Consider the following 22,328-nt stretch of genomic DNA (forward strand, 5'->3'; position numbering starts at 1 on the left):
GAGCTGCTTTGCTATGAAGGCAGGAGGTGGGGGTGGGGAAAGGGGGTGGTTCTGGCAGGGGTCTTTGGGTGGGGGTAGGGGTGGGGCAGGAGCACCGCTCTGCCCTGTCAGGGCTTTTGGGGGTTTCGGAACCTTAGACTCCTGCTCTCCTGGATTTGTAGACTTTAGCACCGATCGAAGTATCTGGATGGAACCTTTGAGGCCCGGTGGTCCAGCCTGGTCCCCATCTCCTCCCTCCCCAGCCACATTGTACAAACACGGAAACTGAAGCCCCGAGGGAGACGGGGAGCAGCCTGAGGTCACACGGGGAGTCCGAGCTGAGTCCGAAATGTGCGGCCGGCTCCCAACCTGACCCCACAGAGGCCTCCTATTCGTGAGACATGGTGTGGACTTGGTCGGCTCGGCCCGTGCCAGAAGAGGAGGCTCTGGCGCTCCGGCTGGGGAAGTAGAGCGTGGTGAACCAGCCGAAGATGAAGACACCTGTTGGGAAGGAGAGGGTTGTTACGGGACGCGCGCCAGCAGGGAGAAGCGGGAAGGTGGCAGGTGGAAAAATTACAGTAAGCACAGGAACCGATAGAAAAGTCAAAACGCCGTGTGGGCTTAAAAGGAATTTACAACTCAAACTTGAAGCAACCATAGACCTATTGAGACGCGTTCAAGTGTACTAAGGACCGTCGGGTTTGGGAGGAAGAGAGATGTACTGAGGCCCTCACACGCAGTTGAGACAACTCAGTAGAGTGAAGAAGTGTTCAGGCTTAAATATTAAGGGTGACCTCTGGAAGAATAACGACACAGTCTAGTTTCAAGATGCGTTCCTCCCCAATCCCGGGATGTCCTGGATGTGGACTCATGATTCTTCCCCCGGGGACCGTCTATGTCCCCCACAAGCATTAGCTTGGTTACTCATCACAAAATCTGGTGAGAAAAATACCAGCGTTGTCCCAGCTTGAAAGATGATCAGAGATGAGCCTGGGTGGCTCAGATGGTTAAGCATCTGCCTTCGGCTCGGGTCTTGATCCCAGGGTCCTGGGATCGAGTCCCACATCGGGCTCCCTGCTCCTTGGGAGCCTGCTTCTCCCTCTGCCTCTCTCTCTCTCTCTCTCTGTCTCTCATGAATAAATAAATAAAATCTTTAAAAAAAAAATGATCAGAGGGGCTGAGCAATTTGCTGAGGTGGTAAGTGGGACCAGGGTTCAGGTCTGGGTCTGCTTATCCCCAGGGCTACCAAACCATGATGCCACATAGCCTCACGAGGCTCTGGGAGCCAGCCCTGTTTGGGTGGGCCCCCACCCACTGGCTGTGAGACTTTGACTCAAAGGCAAAACGCACCTTGTCCCTGCCTTCTCAGCAGTTTCTCTTAGTCAGGCTGTGATGCTTCTTAAAGCAGTGTGTACGACACAGGAAGCAAAGAGGAACGAAGAAGGGGGAGCCATCACCCACACCCCTGAGAGGGTCAGGGAGGACCCCTGTTGATCGTTTCCTCCGCTAATCACGTCCCTCTGCAAACGCAACTCCTTACAGACTGTCCATGTCATGTGGCCGTCATGTCACGTGCCCCTGCCCTCCTGGTCACAGCTGATTGGACCAGAGATGGACACCTTGCCCACGATGGCCTGATCCGATTCTTGACTCTCCTAAGAACATGGACCAGGCTGAATCAGACCACCCTCCCCAGCTAGAGAAGGTCATGTCGAATGGAAGAAGCCATTTGGGAGCCTGGGTAGGAAGGGGCCAGCAGAGAGAAGGAAGGAGAGAGACTACATACAGCTCCAGAGCAAAAATAAAGTATCTGCTTTGGGTGGCTTTTCCTGGCCCTGGTATCAGCTGCCAAGAGGTCAGCCAGCCTTCCCGCCCTGGGGTCCTTGGGACAGCCCTGGATATTTGAAGCCGGTACCCTTGATTCGAGCCAGCCTGAGTGGAATCCTGTTTCCACCCCCACCCCATACCCCCAAAAGACCCCCTCGCAGACGAGGCAACCCATCACCTCCCTGGCCCAGGAGCCTCACCTTGCAGGGAGTTGAAGACTGCGAAGACATAGATGGTGGACCGGCCCAGCGGAGTGAGGATGGCCAGCCACCAGGTCACACCCACCAGGCTCGAGAGGCCCAGCACCGTGAAGACCCCCTTCCAGGTCGGTCCCTGTCCCTTGCCTGCTGTGGCACTCGGCAGAGTGAAGATCTTCCAGGCCACCAGGCCCAGGACCACGGCGCCGAAGAGGAAGGTGACAAGGAAGTAGCCGTGGACGGTGGTGTAGAGGGCAGAGGCAGTTGCCTTCTCCCGGAACCAGCACCTGGAGGAGGCAGATGGCTGCCGGGGCTGGAGACGTGCCCCCGCCCAGCTAGCCCCCGGCAGTCTTCCCTAACCGACCTTCTGTGACCAAAAAGACCCCTTCCCCTCACTGCCACCCACCAATCCCCCATTCTCCTGGGAAGGGGCTGTCATGAGGCTCCAGGCTGCCATCTCTTTAGACCGGGGAGTGCAAAGGGGCCAATTTAGCCCCCAAGACATGTTTTGTTTACCCTATATCATGTTGTAAAACAACTGAATTAATGACCACCCTTTAAAAAGTGGGAGGTTTGGCATAAGCATCCAGATTTATGCTTTCTTTTTTTTTTTAAGATTTTATTTATTTGAGAGAGAGTGAGTGGCGGGAAGTGGGGGTGGGGGAATGGAGAGGCAGAGGGAGAAGCAGACTCCCCGCTGAGCAGGATGCGGGGCTTGATCCCAGGACCCCGGGATCATGACCTGAGCTGAAGGCAGACGCTTAACCACTGAGCCACCCAGGCGTCCCTTTGCTTTTCTTATAAAAGCATACACCTGGCAGCTCTATGGATGCCCTCCCGAGGGACATTAGATGGGTATGTGACTGCCTGTCTACTACACTCCCCACCTGGGCCACCATGTGCACATATGTTACCTCCCCAGCCCCTGTGGCCCCTGCACTTGAGGCCCTAGGGACAGGACCAAGACCCCACCAGCTTCTCTCAGCACAGAGCCATGGGCCCGGGGCAGGCACCCTGGGAGAGGCTCAGCTCAGCTCCATGCTTCCTGCGTTGCAAGGCAAAAGGCCTGAAAGAGTATGTCCATCACCCCCCATTGTACAGATAAGGAGACTGAGGCCCTGCGAGAGGCCAGGCTGGCCCACACAGCAAACTCAGAAGCCTAGCCTAGCTAGAACCAGGCCTGCCACCAATGCTGAGCAGATTGTGTCCTGCACAAGGGCACCGGGCTGAGGGGACAGGTGAGGCTGAAATCCGGCTCGCCCTCCTCTCCCCAGGCTGAGCCCCTGGCATGGCAGGTTGGCAGAGTCGGGGGGGTGGGGGTATCTTCTAAAATTTGCCCAAAGGTGCCATATGGGCTGGTGGTGGCCCAGGCTAGAGCAAGGCATCCTGCCTCAGCTCGCTCTCTCCCTTCTCAGACCCCCCGTCTCATTGCACCTTTTCCTTCCGGTCCTCAGTTTACCCCTCCAGACCATGAGCTAGCTGGAGGATCCTTTGCCTTGACGTAGTCTCTCTTCCCAGCTTTCCCTCCTCTCCCCACATCCCGCTGACCCAGATCTGTGCAGCCAGGAGCCAGACGTCACCCCTGCTCCCCCAGCCCCCACTCACAGCTCCAGCGTGGTGGCGTTCCTCTTGTCGCGGATGGTATAGAGGCCATAGCTGTCCGCACTCCCAGTGCCAAAGACGATTAGGGCAGGCAGGCCTGGGCACAACGGGAGGAGGTATGGCATCGCTGGGGCTCCCTTGGCACGTCCTCCTCCAAAAGCCCCTCCAGCTGCCCGCCCCTCAAGCCCTGAGCCTATGTGAGAGAGGGAGACCCCTCTGGGCCCTAGGCAGCTCTCTGTCCCACCCCTCCCACGGCCAGCCATGCTCTCCGCCCACCCGAGCTGCACCTACCCCAGCCCACGAGGCTCAGCTTCAGGAAGTAGTGGCCGAAGTAGGTGTTGAAGACCTTGATGACGAGCAGGTAGAGGTGGAAGGCTTCCAGGCCCATCCAGGTGAAGGTGCAGAGTAGGAAGTAGTGGAAGACGGCTCCCTGGACCCAGCAGGTGGCATCCGACTGCTCGGGGCCATGCCCCACACTGACAAAGAAGGCGAGATTCAGGAGAAACAAGCTCATGCTCAGGGCCACGTGGATCTTGGGGGCATCTTCCGACTTGAACCTCTGCCGGTAGAACCTGCAGTGGGAAGGGCTGATGAGAGGCGGCAAGAGCTGGGCCACAGCTCCTCTCGGGGAGGACCTGCACCCCAGCGTCCCCACCCCACCTCCCCTGGTCCACCCCTGCCAGCAGCCGGCGGGTGAGTGCTGTCAGGCTCAGGGTTAGGAGCGCTCTCTCTCCTGGCCCACACGGCCCTGGGGGACCCACATGCTGCCGGCCGTATGCCTCCACTCCACGCTCTAGCCAAACCGCACACTTTGCAAGTCCCTGAATGCATTCTGCTTTTCCACCCCTCCCAGACTTGGCCTCTGCTCTTCTCTCTGCTCTCAATGCCTTTTCCTACTCTTCCTTCAAAACTTCCCTGGGCATTTCCTTCTCAGGGAGCTGTCTCTGAATGCCACTTAGCCAGGCTGATTTGGAAGTTTCCTGCAGCGCAGGGTAGCCCCCTGCCCTCCCCTCTGGCTGTGACCTCGGGCTAGTACAATCGGCAGCAGGGGGCCCTGTGTGCCTTGGTTGAGTGAGTGGACGGACCTACCTACTGGGCAGAGAGGCAGGAGGCCGGGACGTATGTCAGAATTCCTAGCAAATTGGATCCCAACGGCTCTCACTGGAGGGATGGGAGCCCCGGGTGCCTGGACGGGAGTGGAGGGCTCGTGTCCACCTCACCTGAGATGCCAGGGCCCACCTGTGACAGTCGGTGATGAGTCCTCCCGGCACGCCAAGCCCGGCTCGCTAGGTCCAGCACTGCGGCCGGCTGGCAAGTCATGCTCAGCTTGTTGGGGGTGGGGGTTCTGCTCCAGGCCCGGGCTTGGTGGGGGGCAGGGGTGGCACTGCTCACACTCATACTTTAGTCTGAGATGGAGGGGGTGAGGCTAGAGGGGGCTGCAGCCCAGGGCCAGATGGGGACAGAGGCAAAGAGGCACGTGGAGAAAGGCCGTGGGAGAGCTCCAGACGAACGCAGGAGATCCCAGGGCTGCTCTATTCAGCCCCGAGTCAGAAGCCGGGGGTCCAAGGCAGCCTAGGGCATAGGGTGCTCTCACAGGCTCCTTCAAGCTGGCCGTTCCTGTGGGTCCCTCAGCCCTGGCTGGGACCCAGACAGCCTGAGCATAGGCCACACTGATCTCTGCCTGTCCTGCCCCTGCTCCTTCTTCTGGAAACAGACTTGGGTCTCCCCGAGGAGCATACTTTCCTGCTCACAGCCCTGATGTTTGGGTGAGGTCGGCCCTTTGTTAGCTCAAACCCAAAAGCAGGCACGACCTGGCCTGGCCAATCAGTGTAATCCATCCCTTGACCACAGTGGCCTGTTCAGTCATGGGCACATGACCCAAGTTAGACCAGCAAAACTCCACTCTGGTATACACGGGATAAAATTGCATAGAACCACACACACACACACACACACACACACACACACACACAAATGCATGTAAAAAATTATGGAAGTTGTATTCTAGTTACTAGCACTGTACCAATGTCAATTTCCTGGTTTTGATATGATACTACAGTTATAGAAAATGTTATCACCGGGAAAAGCTGGATAAAGGAGCCAGGGGACTCTATACAGTATTTTTGTAATTTCCTGTTAGTCTATAATTATTTCAAAATAAAATGCTAAAAGAAAAAGGCTTCAATGTTGGAATTTCATTTAGAAAATTTGCCGCCTAGGCAGCTAAGAAGCTGTGAGGCAAGCCCAGGGCTCCCCAAGGCCCCTGAGGGTGAAGAAGCTGCTTGACATGGCTGACAAAGGAGAAAGCAAAGTTGGGAGAAGCAGAGGGACAGCAAGGCCTGGGGGCATCCTTTGAGCCCCTGGATCCAACCATGCCTGAAGGGAGCGCCATTCCATAAACCACATATTCCCCATTGTGTTTAAGTGAATTTGAGTTGAGTTTCTGCCACTTGCAACTGAAATGGCTCTGACACATTTCAACCCCCAACCCCATCATATAGATGAGGAAAGTAAGCTTTGGAGAGGATATTGGTATAATGCTGCACAAGCAGGGGGCTTTCCGGCCTGTTCTGCTCCCACCCTTGAGGAAAAGAGGGAGATGCGGGGTGGGGGTGGGGGATCACCCACCTTAGGACAGCGTAGAGGACAATGGTAAAGGCCAGGAAGATCATAGAGGCTCCACAGCCAGCCTGGGAAATGCGAACGAGGAACTGCACGGTGGCCCGGTCCAAGATCGGCTTCTGTGGGCGACCCCCCCCGAACCGGGACCCCATCAGTTGGAGGCCAGGTCCCACACATCCCAGAGGCCCTGGCCCCTGCCAGGAAGCCTCAGTGCCTCCAGAACTGCTGGGATCAGGGTGGGTGGGCTGTTACCAGCAGCAAAGCAAAGAAGGTCAGATGGTCACAGCGACAGACAGTCCTCTTGGCTCTGAGCTCCGTGGAGCAGCCTGTGGAAGACCAGTCTCCTGCTGACCCTAGAGGGGGAGGGAGGGGAACATAGGAGGGTGTATGGGAATGTCGGGGAGTGGAGGGGACCGGAGAGGAAGGAAGGGAGGGGAGAGGCTCTGCCTACCTTTAGTCACATCCCAGAACACACAGCTGAGGGCCATGTTCTGCAACCAGAGAGTGGGAGTCAGGGTGGAGGCAGGGGGAGGTTGGGAGAGAGGAGAGGAGAGTGGGGGGAGGGGAAGGGAGAGGACAGCGTGCCCCGCCCCTGCCCCGAGTGTGCATTGGGTAGAAAGCAAGGCTCACCCCGTAGATCACGCAGGAACATGAAGTGCCCCATTTGGTGTGCATGGATCAGCATATGAGAGGTGTGGACATGGTGTGGGGCTGCAGGGGGCTGGGTAGCATGTCTGTGTATGCGTGCCTTTAGGGGACCATGTACGTGGGTGGGTGTGTGATCCCGTGTGTGCACTCATGGGTTTGCCAGGTCCTCGGTGGGCCTCTGTAAGCACAAGTGGGAGGGTGTCTGGGGGTTGAGGGGACATTCGTGGGCAGGTGGCATGTGTCCCTGGGTGCACCTGTGTGTATGGTCTTAATGGCCGGGGGGGTGTGGAAGACTGGGAGGTGCAGAATCCTACACCTGTCTGTCCATACGCTTGTGGGTGACCGCCCGCCTGTCTGCCCATACGCTTGTGGGTGACCGCCCGCCTGTCTGCCCCTCGGTGGCTGCCAGGCTTGGGTCGGGGGCTCACGGAGGGTAGGTGCTGGTGGGAGAAAGTGATCTCCAAAGGCTCAGCCAGCCTGCTGACAGGTATTCCGCCCAAACTCAAGCCCACCAGGCGATTGTTCAACACGCGGCTGCCATCCTCCAGGCTGAGCTGGGGGCCCTGTGGAGGGAGATGGAGGGGTCAGGCTTCAGAAGGTGCTGTCCCAACCCAGTCCTGTTGGGAGTTCCTAGGAACCTCCAGGACCCATGGCCCTTGCCTGGAGAGTAAAGTCTGTGGCTGGGGGACCAGGGGACCAAGGGGTCATGAGCAACCTTCTTCCTGCTGCCCCCTGCAGTCTCCTGCCCAGGCTGGATCACTGTGGGCCCTACGCCCCAGGCCGACTGGTCGCAAAGCCATGCACCCAACAGCTCTCCTTTGCTGGCCCCAGAGCTCCTCTGCCCTCTTAGCTGGAGGAGCGCAGGGCTGGAAGAAAGATCAGCCCCAAATGGAGGGCAGTGGGTGCCTACACCACCACTCATGGTGCACTGTATCTACACCTGAGTGGATCACACACCTCTGGGGATGCCTGCCTGGGACACATTTGCAAGGTCACGGTCATACAGGAACACACATGACTGCATGTACTCCAGGACTATGAAAGAATATGCATGTTTGTCCATGCACAAGGACACACAAGGGGCCACGAACGCTTGGGATGCACATACAAGTCCAAGGACACTGGTGTGTGGGATCCAAACATCTGAGTGTGTGTGACCAGTGTGAGTCTGCAGTGCACAGACTCCAGAGACAGAAGTCCGGGGTGACCTCGGGCTGATTTAGAAACGCTCTCCTCAGGCTCATCACCTCCTCCATCCGCATGGGGACCCACCGCGAAGACTCCAGAGAAAGCAAGCTGGGGCACAGGTCCCCGGTGAACTGAGCATTGATCCACTGAGCTGCCCTGAGCCTCCTCCAGTCCTCTCCTCACCTTGAAGAGATTCCCCGGACTGATGTCCAGGACAGTGATGGCCAGCAAGACCTCCGACCTGTTGCTCTGCAGGGATTCAAAGAGGCTCCTGGGCAGCCGGACTCTGTCGGGGTGTTCACGCTCATCCTCTGTCACCTGCCCTGGAACCTGGAACCACAGACCCCGGAGCTCCCATCTTACCCCAGGGCTCCAGCCCCCAACACAGGGTTCTTGCCATTCCCCCACTTGGGAGGGGAAACTGAGGCACTGGGTGGAGGGGCAGCACCTTAGAGCATCACTCTGAGAGGCAGGACACTCGGGGGCACACTGCAAGCTCAGCTCTCTCCAGGCTGTGAGCCCCTAGACAAACCACAGTGCTCATGGACCCTCAGTTTTCCCACTAAGGAGAATGGGGCTAACCAGGTGCCTGCATGACCACGCATCGGGGTCAGGCTCAAAGTGGGCTGTGAAGGTCAGTTTGCAAGTGTGGGGGGAGGGTCAGCTGTGGTGCACTTTAGGCCAGCATCCTGCCAGCCCCTGTGCTTACACAGGGCTTTAGGGTCATGGTGTCTGGGTTCTGACCTGGGAATAACTGGAAATAATAAAGCTCCCAGGAAGAGAGACCGCGAGAGCAGAGGCAGAAATGACAAAACTTTACACGGAATGTGATTTCCACCTCCGCCCAACAGCAAATTTTGTAAAAGCTAAGAATGGTTAAAATAGTAAAATAAATCTCACTGGTGATTTGTTCATTCTTGACCTCGTTGCTACATTGGGGCTGCAGCCTGGTCCCACCGGGTCTTGCCTCAAAGGCATCCCGTGGGCGCTGGAACAGGAGGAGCTAAGGTTGGAGGCAAGAGACCCAACTTCCTCCTTCCCAGGCTGGACCCTTGTCAGAGGACGTGGGACTGTCTCTGAGGCCAACGGGTGCCCCCACGCAGAGGGCTCAGCCCCTTGGGTCACATCAATAAAGGCGCTATCTTTCATGTCCCCTTTTCCAGACAGACCTAGAAGGACCTCGATGATAGCCAACTCGCCTGCCGCCTGAACTTCCACCCTCAGCTTCACCCCTTAAAGGGGGGCTGCACCCTCCCTGCACCCAGCACTCCCTGTACATTATCTTCCATAACCTTGAAAGTGGGCAATACCGGCACCATTTTACAGAGGGGGCAACCGAGGTTCAGAAAATTTCGGTCATGCGCCCAACGTCACATTAGCTGGTAAGGAGCAGAGCTGGGACTTGAATCCAGACCCGTGTAAATCCAGAGCTCATCTTACAGATGAGGGCTCTGGGGCCCAGCGAGGGGAAGGGGTTTCCTGGAAGACACCAGTCCAGGCCTGGAATCCAGATCCCCTGACTCTCAATTTGGTGATCTTCCAAATTGTACCAGCCTCGTGCCCTGGGTCATCTGTCACCCGGATCCACCCATCCAAGCAGCTCAGTAGCACCTGTTAGCAAAGTGGCAGAGCACTATCAAATGGGACATGCAAGGGATAAGTTTTGGTGGGCACCAAGCGCAGACCAGGAGTCTCTCAGAACTCGGAAAAATACGTCTGAAGGAAATGGAGCCAGAACCGGCCAACAGGGATCGGGAACTCTTCACCTGGGAGGGCGTCAGAGAGAAGAACAGGTCTTCTGAGATGTTGGTGCTGACATTCTGGACAGCAGCCTTCAAAAAAGACATGTTCACTATGCCCGACTGACTCTCCAGCAGATGGTGCTCAAATTCCAGCCAGTACCTGCAAAGGGCCGGGGAATAGGGGACAGGTAGGGTCTTGCAGGCTGAGTTACCCACTCCCCTGGCCCCCAGCCTGGATGATGGGAGAAGAGATGCCATGGGCAGCCACCATCAGGCTCTTGGGGTAGGAGGGGTGACCCAGAATATCAGAGGAAGGACCCTGGGATCACTGCAGAAGGGTGGCATGGGAGCAAGCCAGGCTGGTTTGGGGGGATTTCAGCCAGGGGTCCCTCTGAATAGTGTATGTGTTTGTCTTTTTTTGTAACAAAATATGTATAACATAAAGTTTACCATTTTAGCCATTTTAAACTGTACAATGCAGTGACATTGAATACATTCACAGTGTTGGGTGACCATCACCACTATCTGATTGCAGAACATCCTCATCACCCCTGACCTGAAGCAGTCACCCTTCTTCTCCTCCCCCAGCCCCTGGCAAACACCGAGCTATGAATCTGCCTATTCTAGAAGTTTCATATAAATGGAATTGTACAGTCTCTGGTCTTTGTGTCTGGCTTCTTGCATTTAGCATGTTCTCAAGATTCATCTCGGTTGCATAAGCACGTGTGGGTATTCTATTCCTTGTTAGGGATGGATACGCCTTTGTGTGGATAGACCACATTTTGTGAATACATTTATCCACTGATGGGCATTTGGGTTGTTTCCGCTTTTTGGCTGTCATGAACAGGGCTGCTTATATTCAAGTCCAAGCTTTTGCTTGAAGACTTGTTTGGAATTCTTTGGGCCATATACTTAGGAGGGGAATTGCTGGGTCACACGGTCATTCTATGCTTAACTTCTCGAGGAACTGTCGAACTGCCTTCCACAGCAGCTGTACCAATTGATATTTTCACCACCCACGTTTGAGGGTGTCCGTTTCCCCACATCCACACCAACGCTTGACGTTCCCCATTTTGTCTTGTTTTGTTTGCAATTGCTGTCATCTTAGTAATTGTGAAGTGGTATCTCATTGTGGTTTGAATTTGCATTTCCCTTATGACTCATGATATCAAGCATCTTTTCATGTACTGATTGGCCTTTATATACCTTTATATATTCCTCTGAGTATCCCCAACTGTGGGATGATAATTGTGTGATATGAGTGCCAACTTGCACTTATTGAGTGCTAACGGCATACTGGGAATTCACCCTTTGAAGGCTGAACTCTGCGGCAAATGACTTACGGCAACTGAACTGGTGGAAGCACAGGGAACACAAAAGCTATTTGCCATTTATTTTATCACGGCCCCTGTGCCATCAGCTAAAAGCAACACTCCCCCACCACGCCCCACCCTCCACCCTGCTCTCCATGGTATTGAAACTTCCCCGTGGCCAGAGTTCCTTTTCCTAAGCTAGGATCCTAAGATGTACCGCCTACCTCTCCTTAGCAATTCTCAACAGGTGAGGGCTGAGGTAGCAATGGGAGAGAAGGCGAAGAAAGCAGATACAGCCAGATCAAGGCTGTTGGAAAGGAGTGGCTATGGACGGCTTGACAGGAGGGCAAAAGGGAGGCTTGTATTTTCATGTTTTTTGAACAGTCGCAGTTACCAAGGGAAGAAACCCAAAGAAACCACAGAAAAAATATTCTACAGTATAAAGAGTAAACCATGCAAATATGTGCAAATGTGCTTGGGTGGGGTGGACCATTAGAACACCAGCCAGCCAGAAACAGCAGGATGAGATTGTTGAAATCTGTTGATTGAGCTACATGAAGAGTCCAGCTTTTATTTACCTTTTAAAAATCTAAACAAACTATTGTGACTTTCACCAAATATAGTGAATTATAACTGTATATATATATGTACTTAATTGTATTTCTCTCTATATATAGATACACACACAGACATATATATATATATACACATAGATATATGCACTTAAAAAATTCTTTGGCCTCACAAAACAACACAATGCCCTTTCTTGAGGGAAGATTTCTTGATCTGGTTCTCAGAGCACTTAAAAAAATTGTTTTAGTTGTGAAATGTAACATATAGTCAGAAAGTCTAAGGCATAGATGTACAGTTGAATTTTCAGTGAGAAATTTGACATCCACTTAAACATCATCTTCTTTGTCTGACATAGCTACGCAGGTATCTTTGCTTCCTGTTTCCATGATATGCGTTTGTCCCCACTGTCCCTTTTTTTTTTTTACATTGTAAGTGGTGTGAGATCCAACAACTTGCCTTCTACCTAGGAGGGGATATCTTGATGTTCTCCAGATCTCTGAACACCCAGAAAATTCCCCGAGGTGATGGGCCCCTGAACTCTTGTGGGGTTTATTTCTCATCCTCTAGTTCACATTTGTTGTCCGAAGGCATCTTAACTACTTGCCACTTTCTACTCATCAGCTCCAATCCACATGATGTTGCCAATATAGTGGACCAGAGCGATGCTATGTAGAGTGTCAAGATTAATAAGGTCTCTGTGAACTAAGTGATGACAGAGATCAGGAGAATTGACAGAGCCCACAGGGAACCGTGACAGTCTATTGTTGACTCTGCCAGGTCAAAGTAAACCATTTCCAGGAGCCCTTGAAAGCTGGTTTAGAGAACAGTGCATTAGCCATGGAACGTATCGATTGCCGGGGGTTGTGTTGATTTCCTCTGGGACAGCAGCCGCAGTTGGACTCACCACCTGATGAAGTGTAGGCTAGTTCACAGCCATTCCCCAACACCCGCCTAACTTCTGGTGAGTTAAGATAGACGGTCATAGGCATCACCACCCCTGAATCTCTCAAGTCCTTTATTGGTGGCATTATTCTCTGCAGTTGTCCCCAGGGATGTACTTTGGTTTCTGTTTACTATCTTGGTAAGAAGACATTCCAGGAGCTTCCATTTAGCCCATCAATGGAATGCCCTCCCAGAGGCAATTAAATGGAGAAAGCATTCTTTTCAACAAATGGTGCTGAAACAATTAGACATCCAAATGCAAATCATAATAATAATAGAGTTAGACATCTACCTCACACTGTGTATAAAAAATTAACTCCAAATGTATAACCAAATTATAAGAGCTAAAACCACATACACTTACGGAAGAAAACTTAGAAAATCTGTAGCTGGATGAACATTTCTTTGATACGATATCAAACACAAACACACATTTAAATTTGACTTCCTCAAAATTAAGGGCTTTTGATCTTCAAAAGACATCATTGGGAAAACAAAGAGACAAGACATACACTGAGAGAAAATATTTGCAAATTGACATCTGATAAAAGAGTTGCCTCCAGAATACATAAAGAATTCTTAAAACTTGGGGCACCTGGGTGGCTCGGTCTGTTAAGCGTCTGCCTTCGGCTCAGGTCATGATCTTAGGGTCCTGGGATGGAGCCCCGCATCGGGCTCCCTGCTCAACGAGGAGTCTGCTTCTCCCTCTCCCTCTGCCCCCCCTCCACCTGCTTGTGCTCTCTCTCTCTCTCTCAAATAAATAAATAAAATCTTTAAAAAAAAGAATTCTTAAAACTCAGTGGTGAGAAGACAAAACTCAATTTAAAAGAAGAGGGAAAGATTTGAGTAGTCATTTCACCAAAGAAAAGATACAAATGGTTCATCAGCACATGAAAAGATACTCAACATCACTGGTCATTTGTGAAACACAAATTAAAACCGCAGTGAGCTACCACTGACACTCCCGGGAGGGCTTAATAGTCAAAAGACTGACAATGTTGCAAAAATGTAATAGAACTACAGCCGTTTTTCATGCCAATGGAAAAGCAAATGATACACTTTGAGGAACAGTTGGGCGTTATTTATAAAGCGAAGCATATGAGATATCCCAGCAATTCTGTTCCTAGGCATTTACCCAAAAGAAATGAAAACATACGTCTTCAAAGATTTGAAGTCAAATGTTCATGGCAGCATTATTCACAATCACCAAACTGGAAACAATTCAAATTTCCATCGACTGATGAATGAATAAAAATGTAGTACGTCCACACAATGGAATATTACTCAGTAATAAAAAAGGACAAACTACTGATACATGCTAATGTATGAATATAACTCAAATCATGGTAAGTGAAGGAAACAAGACTCAAAAGACAGTATGTTGTATGATTCCCTTATAGAAAATACCCAGAAAAGGCAAATCTATAGAGTAGAAAGGAGATCACTGCTTGACTGTGGCTGGGTATGTGAGCAGGGATTGCTTGCAAACAGGCATGAGGGTCCTCTGGGGGCTGATGTCAGTGTTTTTAAAATGATTGTCTTAATGGTTCCATACACCGTACCATATACCAATTCAACTGGTATAGACTGGATAGTATGTAAATTGTACCTTCATAAAGCTATCAAAGTTAATAAAAAGAAATGAGATACCACTATATCCTTTCCAGAATGGCGGAAATTAAATGACCAATAATACCAAGCTTCGCAAGGATGTGGGGTAACTGGGACTCTCACAGGTTGGCAGTGAGAGTATTAAGATTCATCATACGTCTAACTTTGACATCAATGCCACCTCGGAGTATTTACCCAAGAGAAATGAACATGTGTGTTCAGGAAAAGACATGTACAAAAATGTTCATGGCAACTTTATTCATAAGAGCTCCTGTTAGGGACGAAATATTTGTGCCCCCCCCGCAAATTCATATGTTGAAATGGGTTGAAGCCCAGACCGGCCTCATGGGGTTGTGAAGGTAAAGAAGGTAATTTGGTTAAATGTTAGATTTGGGAACAGAATCCACATCTTCTGACCCCAGAGCCTCGCTTTTTCCAAAGTGCTTATCCCCACCGTAAGGCAGCACAGAGAGGAGCTCCCAGAACAGCCTCCCAGAGCTAAGAAGCCTACTGAAGCAGTTTCAGGTGGGGAGAGCAGTGTTTTCAGGCCACGGAAATGATGTAGCTCAATCAGATTGCTGTCCGAGCACTGAGCCTGAGAACACAGGGTTTTCATTCATTTTTTTCAACAAACATGCATTGAGTGCCAACTATGAGCTTGTCCCGAGTATCTTGGAATCATGGCCAGCTTTGATTCAAAGGCAGAGGAGGAAAGAGAGGCAAAAATATTTTTGGAGCTGATTCTTCGAGGTGTTGAAGAAGCAAGAGTCCGACACTTGCTTCTTCTCTCTCACCCCCTATCTCTTAACCTATTGGTCTTATCAGTCTCGGTCTTATTGATTCTACATCATATGATATTTCTAATCCATCCCTCCTTACCAGATGTACAGTGCCCATTGGTGGTGATGGTGGTGGTTCAGCCTTCACTCCTACCCAGACCACTGTGGTTGCATCCTACCTGGTCACGTCTCTGGCATCACCACCCTTGTGCCCTTCCCTGGAACCTGAGCAATCTTTCTCAAATGCAAAACTGACCACGTTCTTCCTCTGTTTAAAATATGTCCTTGCTCTGCCCCCTCCCACATTGGTATAGCTTACCTGACCCTTCACACTTTGGTCCCTGCTTATATTTCTAGCCGATCCCCTACCCAACCCACCTCCCCATCATTGCCTCCATCCCCAGCACTTCACCTTTTCACATTTCAAAGCACTGTCGTTCTCCCCCAATACTCCCTGAAGTTCTGATGCCTGTAGCCCCTAACATTGCTTGGATCCAACTAGAGAATTCCTATGCAGTCTTCAAAGCCTTTTTGTGAGTCACCTCCTCCGTGAAGCCTTGACAGTCTTCCTTTCTTTGAGCGAACCTGCCACCTCGTCCACCCTTTTCTATGATCGCACTCTAGAATCATCATCATTTGGGCCCATGTCTGACCTTCCACAATGGTAGGGATGGGGGCTGGTTCATCTCTGCCTCCCCTGGATCAGAAAATTCTCAGTGAGTGGAGCGGAGGGAATGTGGGTGTCAAACAAGAGGGTGGAAAGATGAGTTAGGAGCAGCATTTTCAGAAGCCATAGGGGCCGAGAGCTTGGTCCCTTCCTAACAGCCTCCCTGCCACCCTCGAAGGATCCCCAGATCCCTGTTCTAGGTCAGAGGGTCCTCTTACCTCTGCAAGTTTTCCAGGTTACAGCCTTCATTCCCTGACTGCGTGCACTTTGTGAAGCAGCTAGCAGTGTTCTCCAGGTGGAAAGATTCATACTGGCCCTTATTGATGAGCCCCAGGCAGACGTTTCTTGGTTGCTCAGGTTGCCTCCTTGCTTGCTCCTGTTTGTTGCTAGAATATTCCATACCTGAAGGAGGGATGCAGAAGGTGTGAATGGGCTGGGTGGGGAGGCAGTAAGGGCAGGGTGTTGGGGGCAAGATGCTCAGGCTCCAGGGTCTGGCGATGTGGGCTAGAATTACAGTTCCATCCATTCCATCCATTCACACTATGTGTACTTGAGCTGGACTCACTCTCCCCGGGCCTCAATTTCCGAGGCAGAAGGACATATGACCTCCCACTTCATAGGGCCAGTGGGATGCTTTGGGGAAAGTGTGTACAAAGGGCTTGGCACATGGCTCTGTAGATTAAAGCATTCATATGTTAGTCCTATGGCCCTTTACTGCCTCCTCCAGGGAGTCTGCTGGGCTTTCCACAGTTGTTCCATATCAGACATTCCAAAGCCCTTGCAACTGTGGCCTCGTGGTATAACTCTTGGGCATATTCTGTCTCAGTTTACCTCTTTCTCCTACATTCTCATTATGACCCTCACAGGCTGCCTCCTGGGGGAGGGAGAGAACATAGCACACTGAGGGCCCCTGGAGCACGGGGACTTGAGCAAGGGCACCAGCTAGCAGGAGGCAGCTCCAGGACGACAGACCAGCTTTCGTGACTTCCAGTTCAGTTCCCCTTTCACCTGGTATGGGGATGGAATGGAAGCTTGGAGTCACTTACCAGCTGTGTGGCCTCAGGCAAGTTACTTAAACTCTCTGAGTCTCCCTCTTCTGGTCAGCCAAATGGGACTAATAATACCTTCCTTGTGAGTTTGGGGGAAGATTAGGAACATCCACATACATAAAGGATATAGGTCATCATAAATGTTCAAAGAGCCAGTATCATTTACTCCAGGAGGTGAGAATGTCATTGTAAAACTATTTATATATTTGTGTATTTACATTGGATGTATGCATATGTCTACATAGTTACCTCTCTCTCAACAAAATTAATGCAATGCACAGTAGTTTTTTTTTTTAAAGCGGACACAAGACCACAAAATGAAAAGTAAAAGTCCCCACAGCTCCCAGCTCACACTCTAGAGTTCACCACCTGCAGCAGCTCAATGCACAACCTTGGGGACATTTTCTATACGTAGGCAAGTATTTTGGTGTAAATCACTTAAAAATTTACATGAACGGGATCACTTAGCAAGATATCTTGAGGAGCTTTCCATATCAGCACCTACTGATCCCCCTCCTTGATACGCTTGCACACTACTCCACTATGTGGGTGTTGTAACACTTTTTCAATTTGGTCCTCTGTTGGTGGACTTTTAGGATCATCACTCTTTTTTTTTTTTTTTTCCTATTTTGAACAACACTGCTTACATCTTTGTCAGCTTGGGTTAAGAATTCACAGAAAACATTACGATCCTAGGAATTTCTGGGTCAAAATGTATGACCTTTTTAAAAAAGGGGTAGGTAAACGGCGCCTGGGTGGCTCAGTCGGTTCAGTGTCGGACTCTTGCTTTCGGCTCACGTCATGATCTCAGGGTCCTGGGGCTGAGCCCTGAGTCAGGCTCTGTGCTCAGCGGGGAGTCTGCTTCCGATTCTCTCTCTCTGCCCCTCCCCCCCATGTGCGCATGCTTTCTCTTTCTCTCAAATAAGTAAATAAATCTTTAAAATAGAAGATATTCATGACACTGTTTAACGGGAAGAAGCAAATGCTAGATGAGCATGTATGTAATAGGATCCACGTTTGCTTTTTAAATAAAGGAGGAAGAGGGAGAGAGATGAGGGAGAGGAAAGGGGGGGGTGCCATTCTCCACATAATCCTAACCCTCTGTATGCCCGAGGGGTTCCAAATGGGTGCCGGTGGGCACCCGGACCGGTGTTAACAGAGCCTCCCTCCTGGCCTACCATGAAATTTCAGCGCAGTCATATAGGTGAAGCTTTTGGCAAGTACAGAAAAGATCTTTTTTGTGATTATTTTTTGAAGATGTTGGAAGCATTTAGCCCAGACAGAGAGAGCGTGGCCCGGGCCTGGGCAGGATGCTGCCAGTCCCCACCTCAAGACCCGCGCTACCCTCCCCCATCCTGCTCTGCCCCAGCAGCTGGCCTCCAGGGACCACCTCAATCCAGGTTCAAGTGGGGAGCGGCCCAGAAGTCAGGGGTGGTACCTGCCCATTCCTAGGGCTCACCACCAGGGGCCTGCTTCTCTCCGCCATAGCCACAGCCACCTCAGCACAGAGCCTGGCACGGCACAGGGGTCCCCAGCAGTGGTTTCAGAATGAATGAACCAATGGGCAGACCCATAAATGTCCACCAAAGAAGCAGACTTACCTCTACGTATAAGCCCCTCAAGGCTCTTCGGGCGATTCAAATGGCTGGCACTTTGCCCACACACCCACATCACCATAGGTAAACTCAGTGACTCGGGGGAGCCTGGAAGTCCCAACCAGTGTACTCACGGCTTTTGTGCGGGGCCCAGTGTCCCTATGATGCCCTCTGGGACTGGACAATAGCCACCACTGGTGACTGAGTTACTGAATCTGTCAAGTGTTGCCCGACAGCCGGCTCTGCCAGGAAGACAACACCGCCATTTTGCCCCTTTTTCTGAGCCAGGGACTGAACTTTGCATTTCACCGAATCTCGCAACATTTGAAGTTTCTTTGTGTGTGTGTGCGTTTAAGATGTTATTTATTTATTTGAGAGAGAGAGCATGAGAGAGAGAGAGAGAGAGAGAGAGAGAGATCATGAGCGGGGGGCGGGGAGGGCAGAAGGAGAAGGGAGAAGCAGATGCCCCGCTGAGCAGGGAGCCCGATGCGGGGCTCGATCCCAGGACTGAGATCATGACCTGAGCCGAAGGCAGACGCTTAACCGACTGAGCCCCCCAGGCATCCTGAGAAGAAGGTTCTTTGAAGCCCAAAGAGGTTGACCCGTGTGCCCAGAGCCGCATGACCCCCTGCTTGGCAAGCAGATAGGATGCTCATGGATTAAGAACAAAAAGGAGGAGCACTCAGGGCACGGCGATGGGAGCACTTCCTCTGCCTGAGGGGGTCACTGCCGACATCACAGGGCCCCAAGGAGGGTAGGTGAGAGCTGACCAGATGGGCCAGGGGTGGGCTCGGCTTTCCCGGGCGAAGGATAGCCAAGAGCAAGGCCTAGGGTCCTCAAACTGCTCTGGAGAACCACCGCACGTGTGTGTGCAAGGCTGACAGTTGGGGTGGGGTCTTGTTCCGGGAAACTGGGGACCGGGGGGCCATTGCTGGGACAAGGAGACGGGAGTTGGGGGGGGGGAGTCAAGTTGGAGGGAGCCAGACAAGGGGGTGAGGGAGGACAGTACAAGCCCCAACTGGCCTCAGCCTCCAGAGCACCCTGACCCCCTTCCCCAGAAGCTTGGAGGCCAGCTGGGTAAGAGTGTGTCCGGGGCCCACCTGTGTCCCAGAGCCAGGCCTGGCAGGGAGCCACAGCCAGAGTAGGGGAGGGGGGAGCTCTGTGGGGAGCACAAGACCCCTGAGACCCAGCGCTGACCCAAGTTTATCAGGACGACAACGCAGAGGACGAGGTGAGAGAGGGTGCCGAGGCCATTGGGGTGGGCTCCTTAGACGGACATGCTCTAGACACCCCCACCCATATCCACTTCCCCGTCCCTGACCCTGGGTCTCCCAGGGGATAAGGAACCAGCTGCTCACCTGAGGCCCAGAGCAGGAGGCGTGAGAGAAGCAGGACCCCCAGGACCCTGGGTGTCATCATCCTTGGGCAGCCTTGCCCACGCTGGCAGAGCCCTGCGTCTGAGTGTCCCTCTGGTCCCAGTCTCTGTGGTGTGGCCTGCCCCCCTTCCCTATGCCCCCCCCCCCCCCCCCCCCCCCAGCACTTCCTGTGGCCTTTCTCGGCCTTCCTGCTCCACGCCACCACCGGTTGGGTTGTGAAAGGCAAGTGTGGGGAACTGGGCTGCGTTCCTATCTCACCCCACCCCATGACCGCCCACAGAGGCGGCTGCTGAGCTCACCCAGGGATGCTTCTGGGGGCTGTGAAGTTGGGGTCCAGCGGCCAGAGAGGCCTCCACACCCAAGCAGACCCCTGGGGAATGGTGACGAGCACAGGCTTTGGAGTCAGGCACGCCCAAATCAGACCCTCCCCTCAGTAGCTGGGGACCTCTCTGATCCTCGGTTTCTTCTTCTGTGAAGCAGATACAGTAACAGGGCTGCCATGTAGGGCCATGTTGGGGTTTGAGGAGACCTGCAACATGCCAGGCAGAAGCCTGGCTACAGGGATGTGGGTGGTGCTCATGCTCCTTCACTCATGCCTATGGGTTGAACAGGACTGAGATTAAGCCCACGTCTGCTGGGGCCCTAGGAGGAGAGGAGGACCAGCTCCGTGGGCCCCAGCCTTCCCTGCCCAGACTGGTAACAGGAGAGGTGGGACAGGGTGTGCAGGAGCATGGGCTTGGGGGTTGGTCAGGCCTGGGCTGACGTCTGTCTTGGGCTGTCTGTCCTGGCCCCTCGTGGCTGGGTGAGCTTGGGCGAGCTGTCTGCCGCTCTGAGCCTCTCACAAGATGTACAGAGAACTCATGAGATGCGAGTGGAATTGGACAGACCGCTGGGCTTGGCCACGGTCCTTATCTCTTTATGATTGTCAGTACTGCGCAATTACTGTCCTAGCGCCCATCTGGCCACTGGTGGCCCAGACAGGAAGTGGGAGCAGCAAACACACAGGCGCGGGGGTGCACAAGGAAAGGAGAGGGGCTGACCACTCGGGCCCCGGCTCTGATGGTTCTGAGGAAGTCGTGTGGATGAGGCCAGGTCCCTTGGCGGGGTCCCATAGTCACTGCAAGGTCAAAGGTAGAGAGCACCCCCCCAAGAAGGTGCATCCTCTCAGCATCCCCCCGCCCCGCAGGGCCTGAGCTGGACGTGCTCTACCCTGGGGGGTCTGAGGACCCACCCAGCCCCTTCCCCTTCCTCCCACGCAGTGTCCACACAGGATCCAGTTCCCCACTGGGCCCTCTGCACCTGGGGAGGGTTGAGGAGAGGACATCGGGGTCACTCATGGGCCGTGGGTGGTAAGTGGGAATCTGGTGTGGGGCCCCAGGCACTTCCTCTGCAGGGAAGGCTTGGGGGCAGGTGGGAACCACGGGGCCTGTCCCGCCTCCCTCCCAGCGGCAGCCAGGCGAGGTGAGATGGTGGACAAGGGCTTTGTGATCTGTGCCCTGCTGGGCCCACCACTGGAGACCCATCCTGGCACCAGGGTCCTCAAAGGGGCTCATGGGGGCCTGTTTGTGAAGAAGGGCCTGGAAGGAGGGACCCAGAGTGTCCAGCACACCTGGAAAGACAGGACCAGGGCGGGGGGGGGGGGCGCTGGGAATGTGGCAAAGATAGCCGGGCAGGGCCAGGGTGAGCCCCACCGGGGCTGGGGACGGGCCTGGAGCCCTGTACGAAGCCCTGGGCCCCCCAAATCCCAGGGCAGATGGAACTGTAGCTCTGCTTTCTGCCACCTCCCACCACACCAGCTTGTCCCAGTGGCTCCCTGTGGGCTCCAGTCTCCGGGGACAAGGCCTCCAAGCTTCTTGGCTGCTTCAGTCGGCTTTCCACATCAGAGTGACATCTCCACACGCAAACCTGGCTGTGTCCTTCTGAGAACAGCAGTCCCGCTCTCCAAGGCCCTACAGCCCAGTGAAGGGCACGAAAGGAAGCATCCGGTGGCCCGTCCAGCACCTGTCCTGAGAAGGTGGGCTCCAGCCCAAGAGCCCTCCCTGCTACCTGAGCCAGCCTCAAAAACAGCACCTAGTGTCCAGGAGTTCTTTGAAGTGGGACAGTTTGTTTGAAGGGTGTGCTCTCTGCCTGGGGAAGGGGGCTGGGTCCTTTCCTTCCCTCCCTGAGGATGGGGGGAGGTGTCCCCCAGGGCTAGCCCAGCGTTGGGGCCCCACGGGACCTTGCAGAGACTGAGAGGTCTGTGAGGAGGGGGCTGGCTCTGACCCCCCTGAGCCGCCCGAGCAGGTCACCGTGGACCAAGCTTGCCTCTGTCCTCAGGACTGGCAGAAAGGTGGAGGCAGAAGCCAACGAGAGGAGAGGAGCAGAGAACATCGGAAGGGAAGCAGGGCAGAGGGAGGTCCCGCGCGCCGAGGTCCCTGCAGGGGCCCAGACCCCACATTCATGCCGTCAGAGGGCACTGCCAGTCTACTCCCGGCTGTTAAGGTGGCTTCGCATCTGTCCCGTCCAACTCCAGACCCTGGAGCCATTTTCCCCGGCCCGCCATCCCCCGGGAGCGGCTGGAGGCCGTGTTGGGAGGCAAGTCTGATCCTCTCTTCTCACGGTCCACCTACATCACCCCG

General features: G+C 53.5%; 1 protein-coding gene across 2 annotated transcripts; it reads right to left on the minus strand.

The window, feature by feature from the left end:
* Positions 1-345: 345 nt before the first annotated feature.
* On the minus strand, positions 346-19,846 carry ADGRG3 (adhesion G protein-coupled receptor G3). Of its 2 annotated transcripts, none has more exons than XM_025889223.2 (12): positions 19,693-19,846; positions 15,909-16,092; positions 9,830-9,965; positions 8,247-8,393; positions 7,304-7,438; positions 6,679-6,718; positions 6,480-6,580; positions 6,234-6,346; positions 3,897-4,081; positions 3,609-3,702; positions 2,007-2,290; positions 346-480 (listed from the first exon to the last, which is right to left on the minus strand). In XM_025889223.2, exons 1-12 carry the CDS (start codon positions 19,751-19,753, stop codon positions 368-370), a joined length of 1,593 nt encoding a protein of 530 aa, XP_025745008.1. In that variant the 5' UTR covers positions 19,754-19,846; the 3' UTR covers positions 346-367. The 2 variants fall into 2 exon arrangements, with proteins under 2 accessions (XP_025745008.1, XP_025745006.1); XM_025889221.2 differs by having other exon boundaries at positions 3,897-4,177.
* Positions 19,847-22,328: the final 2,482 nt, after the last annotated feature.

Source organism: Callorhinus ursinus, unplaced genomic scaffold (genome assembly GCF_003265705.2).
Source record: "Callorhinus ursinus isolate GAN/ISIS: 27379988/994484 unplaced genomic scaffold, GSC_fseal_2.0 scaffold37, whole genome shotgun sequence".
Lineage (NCBI taxonomy): Eukaryota > Metazoa > Chordata > Mammalia > Carnivora > Otariidae > Callorhinus > Callorhinus ursinus.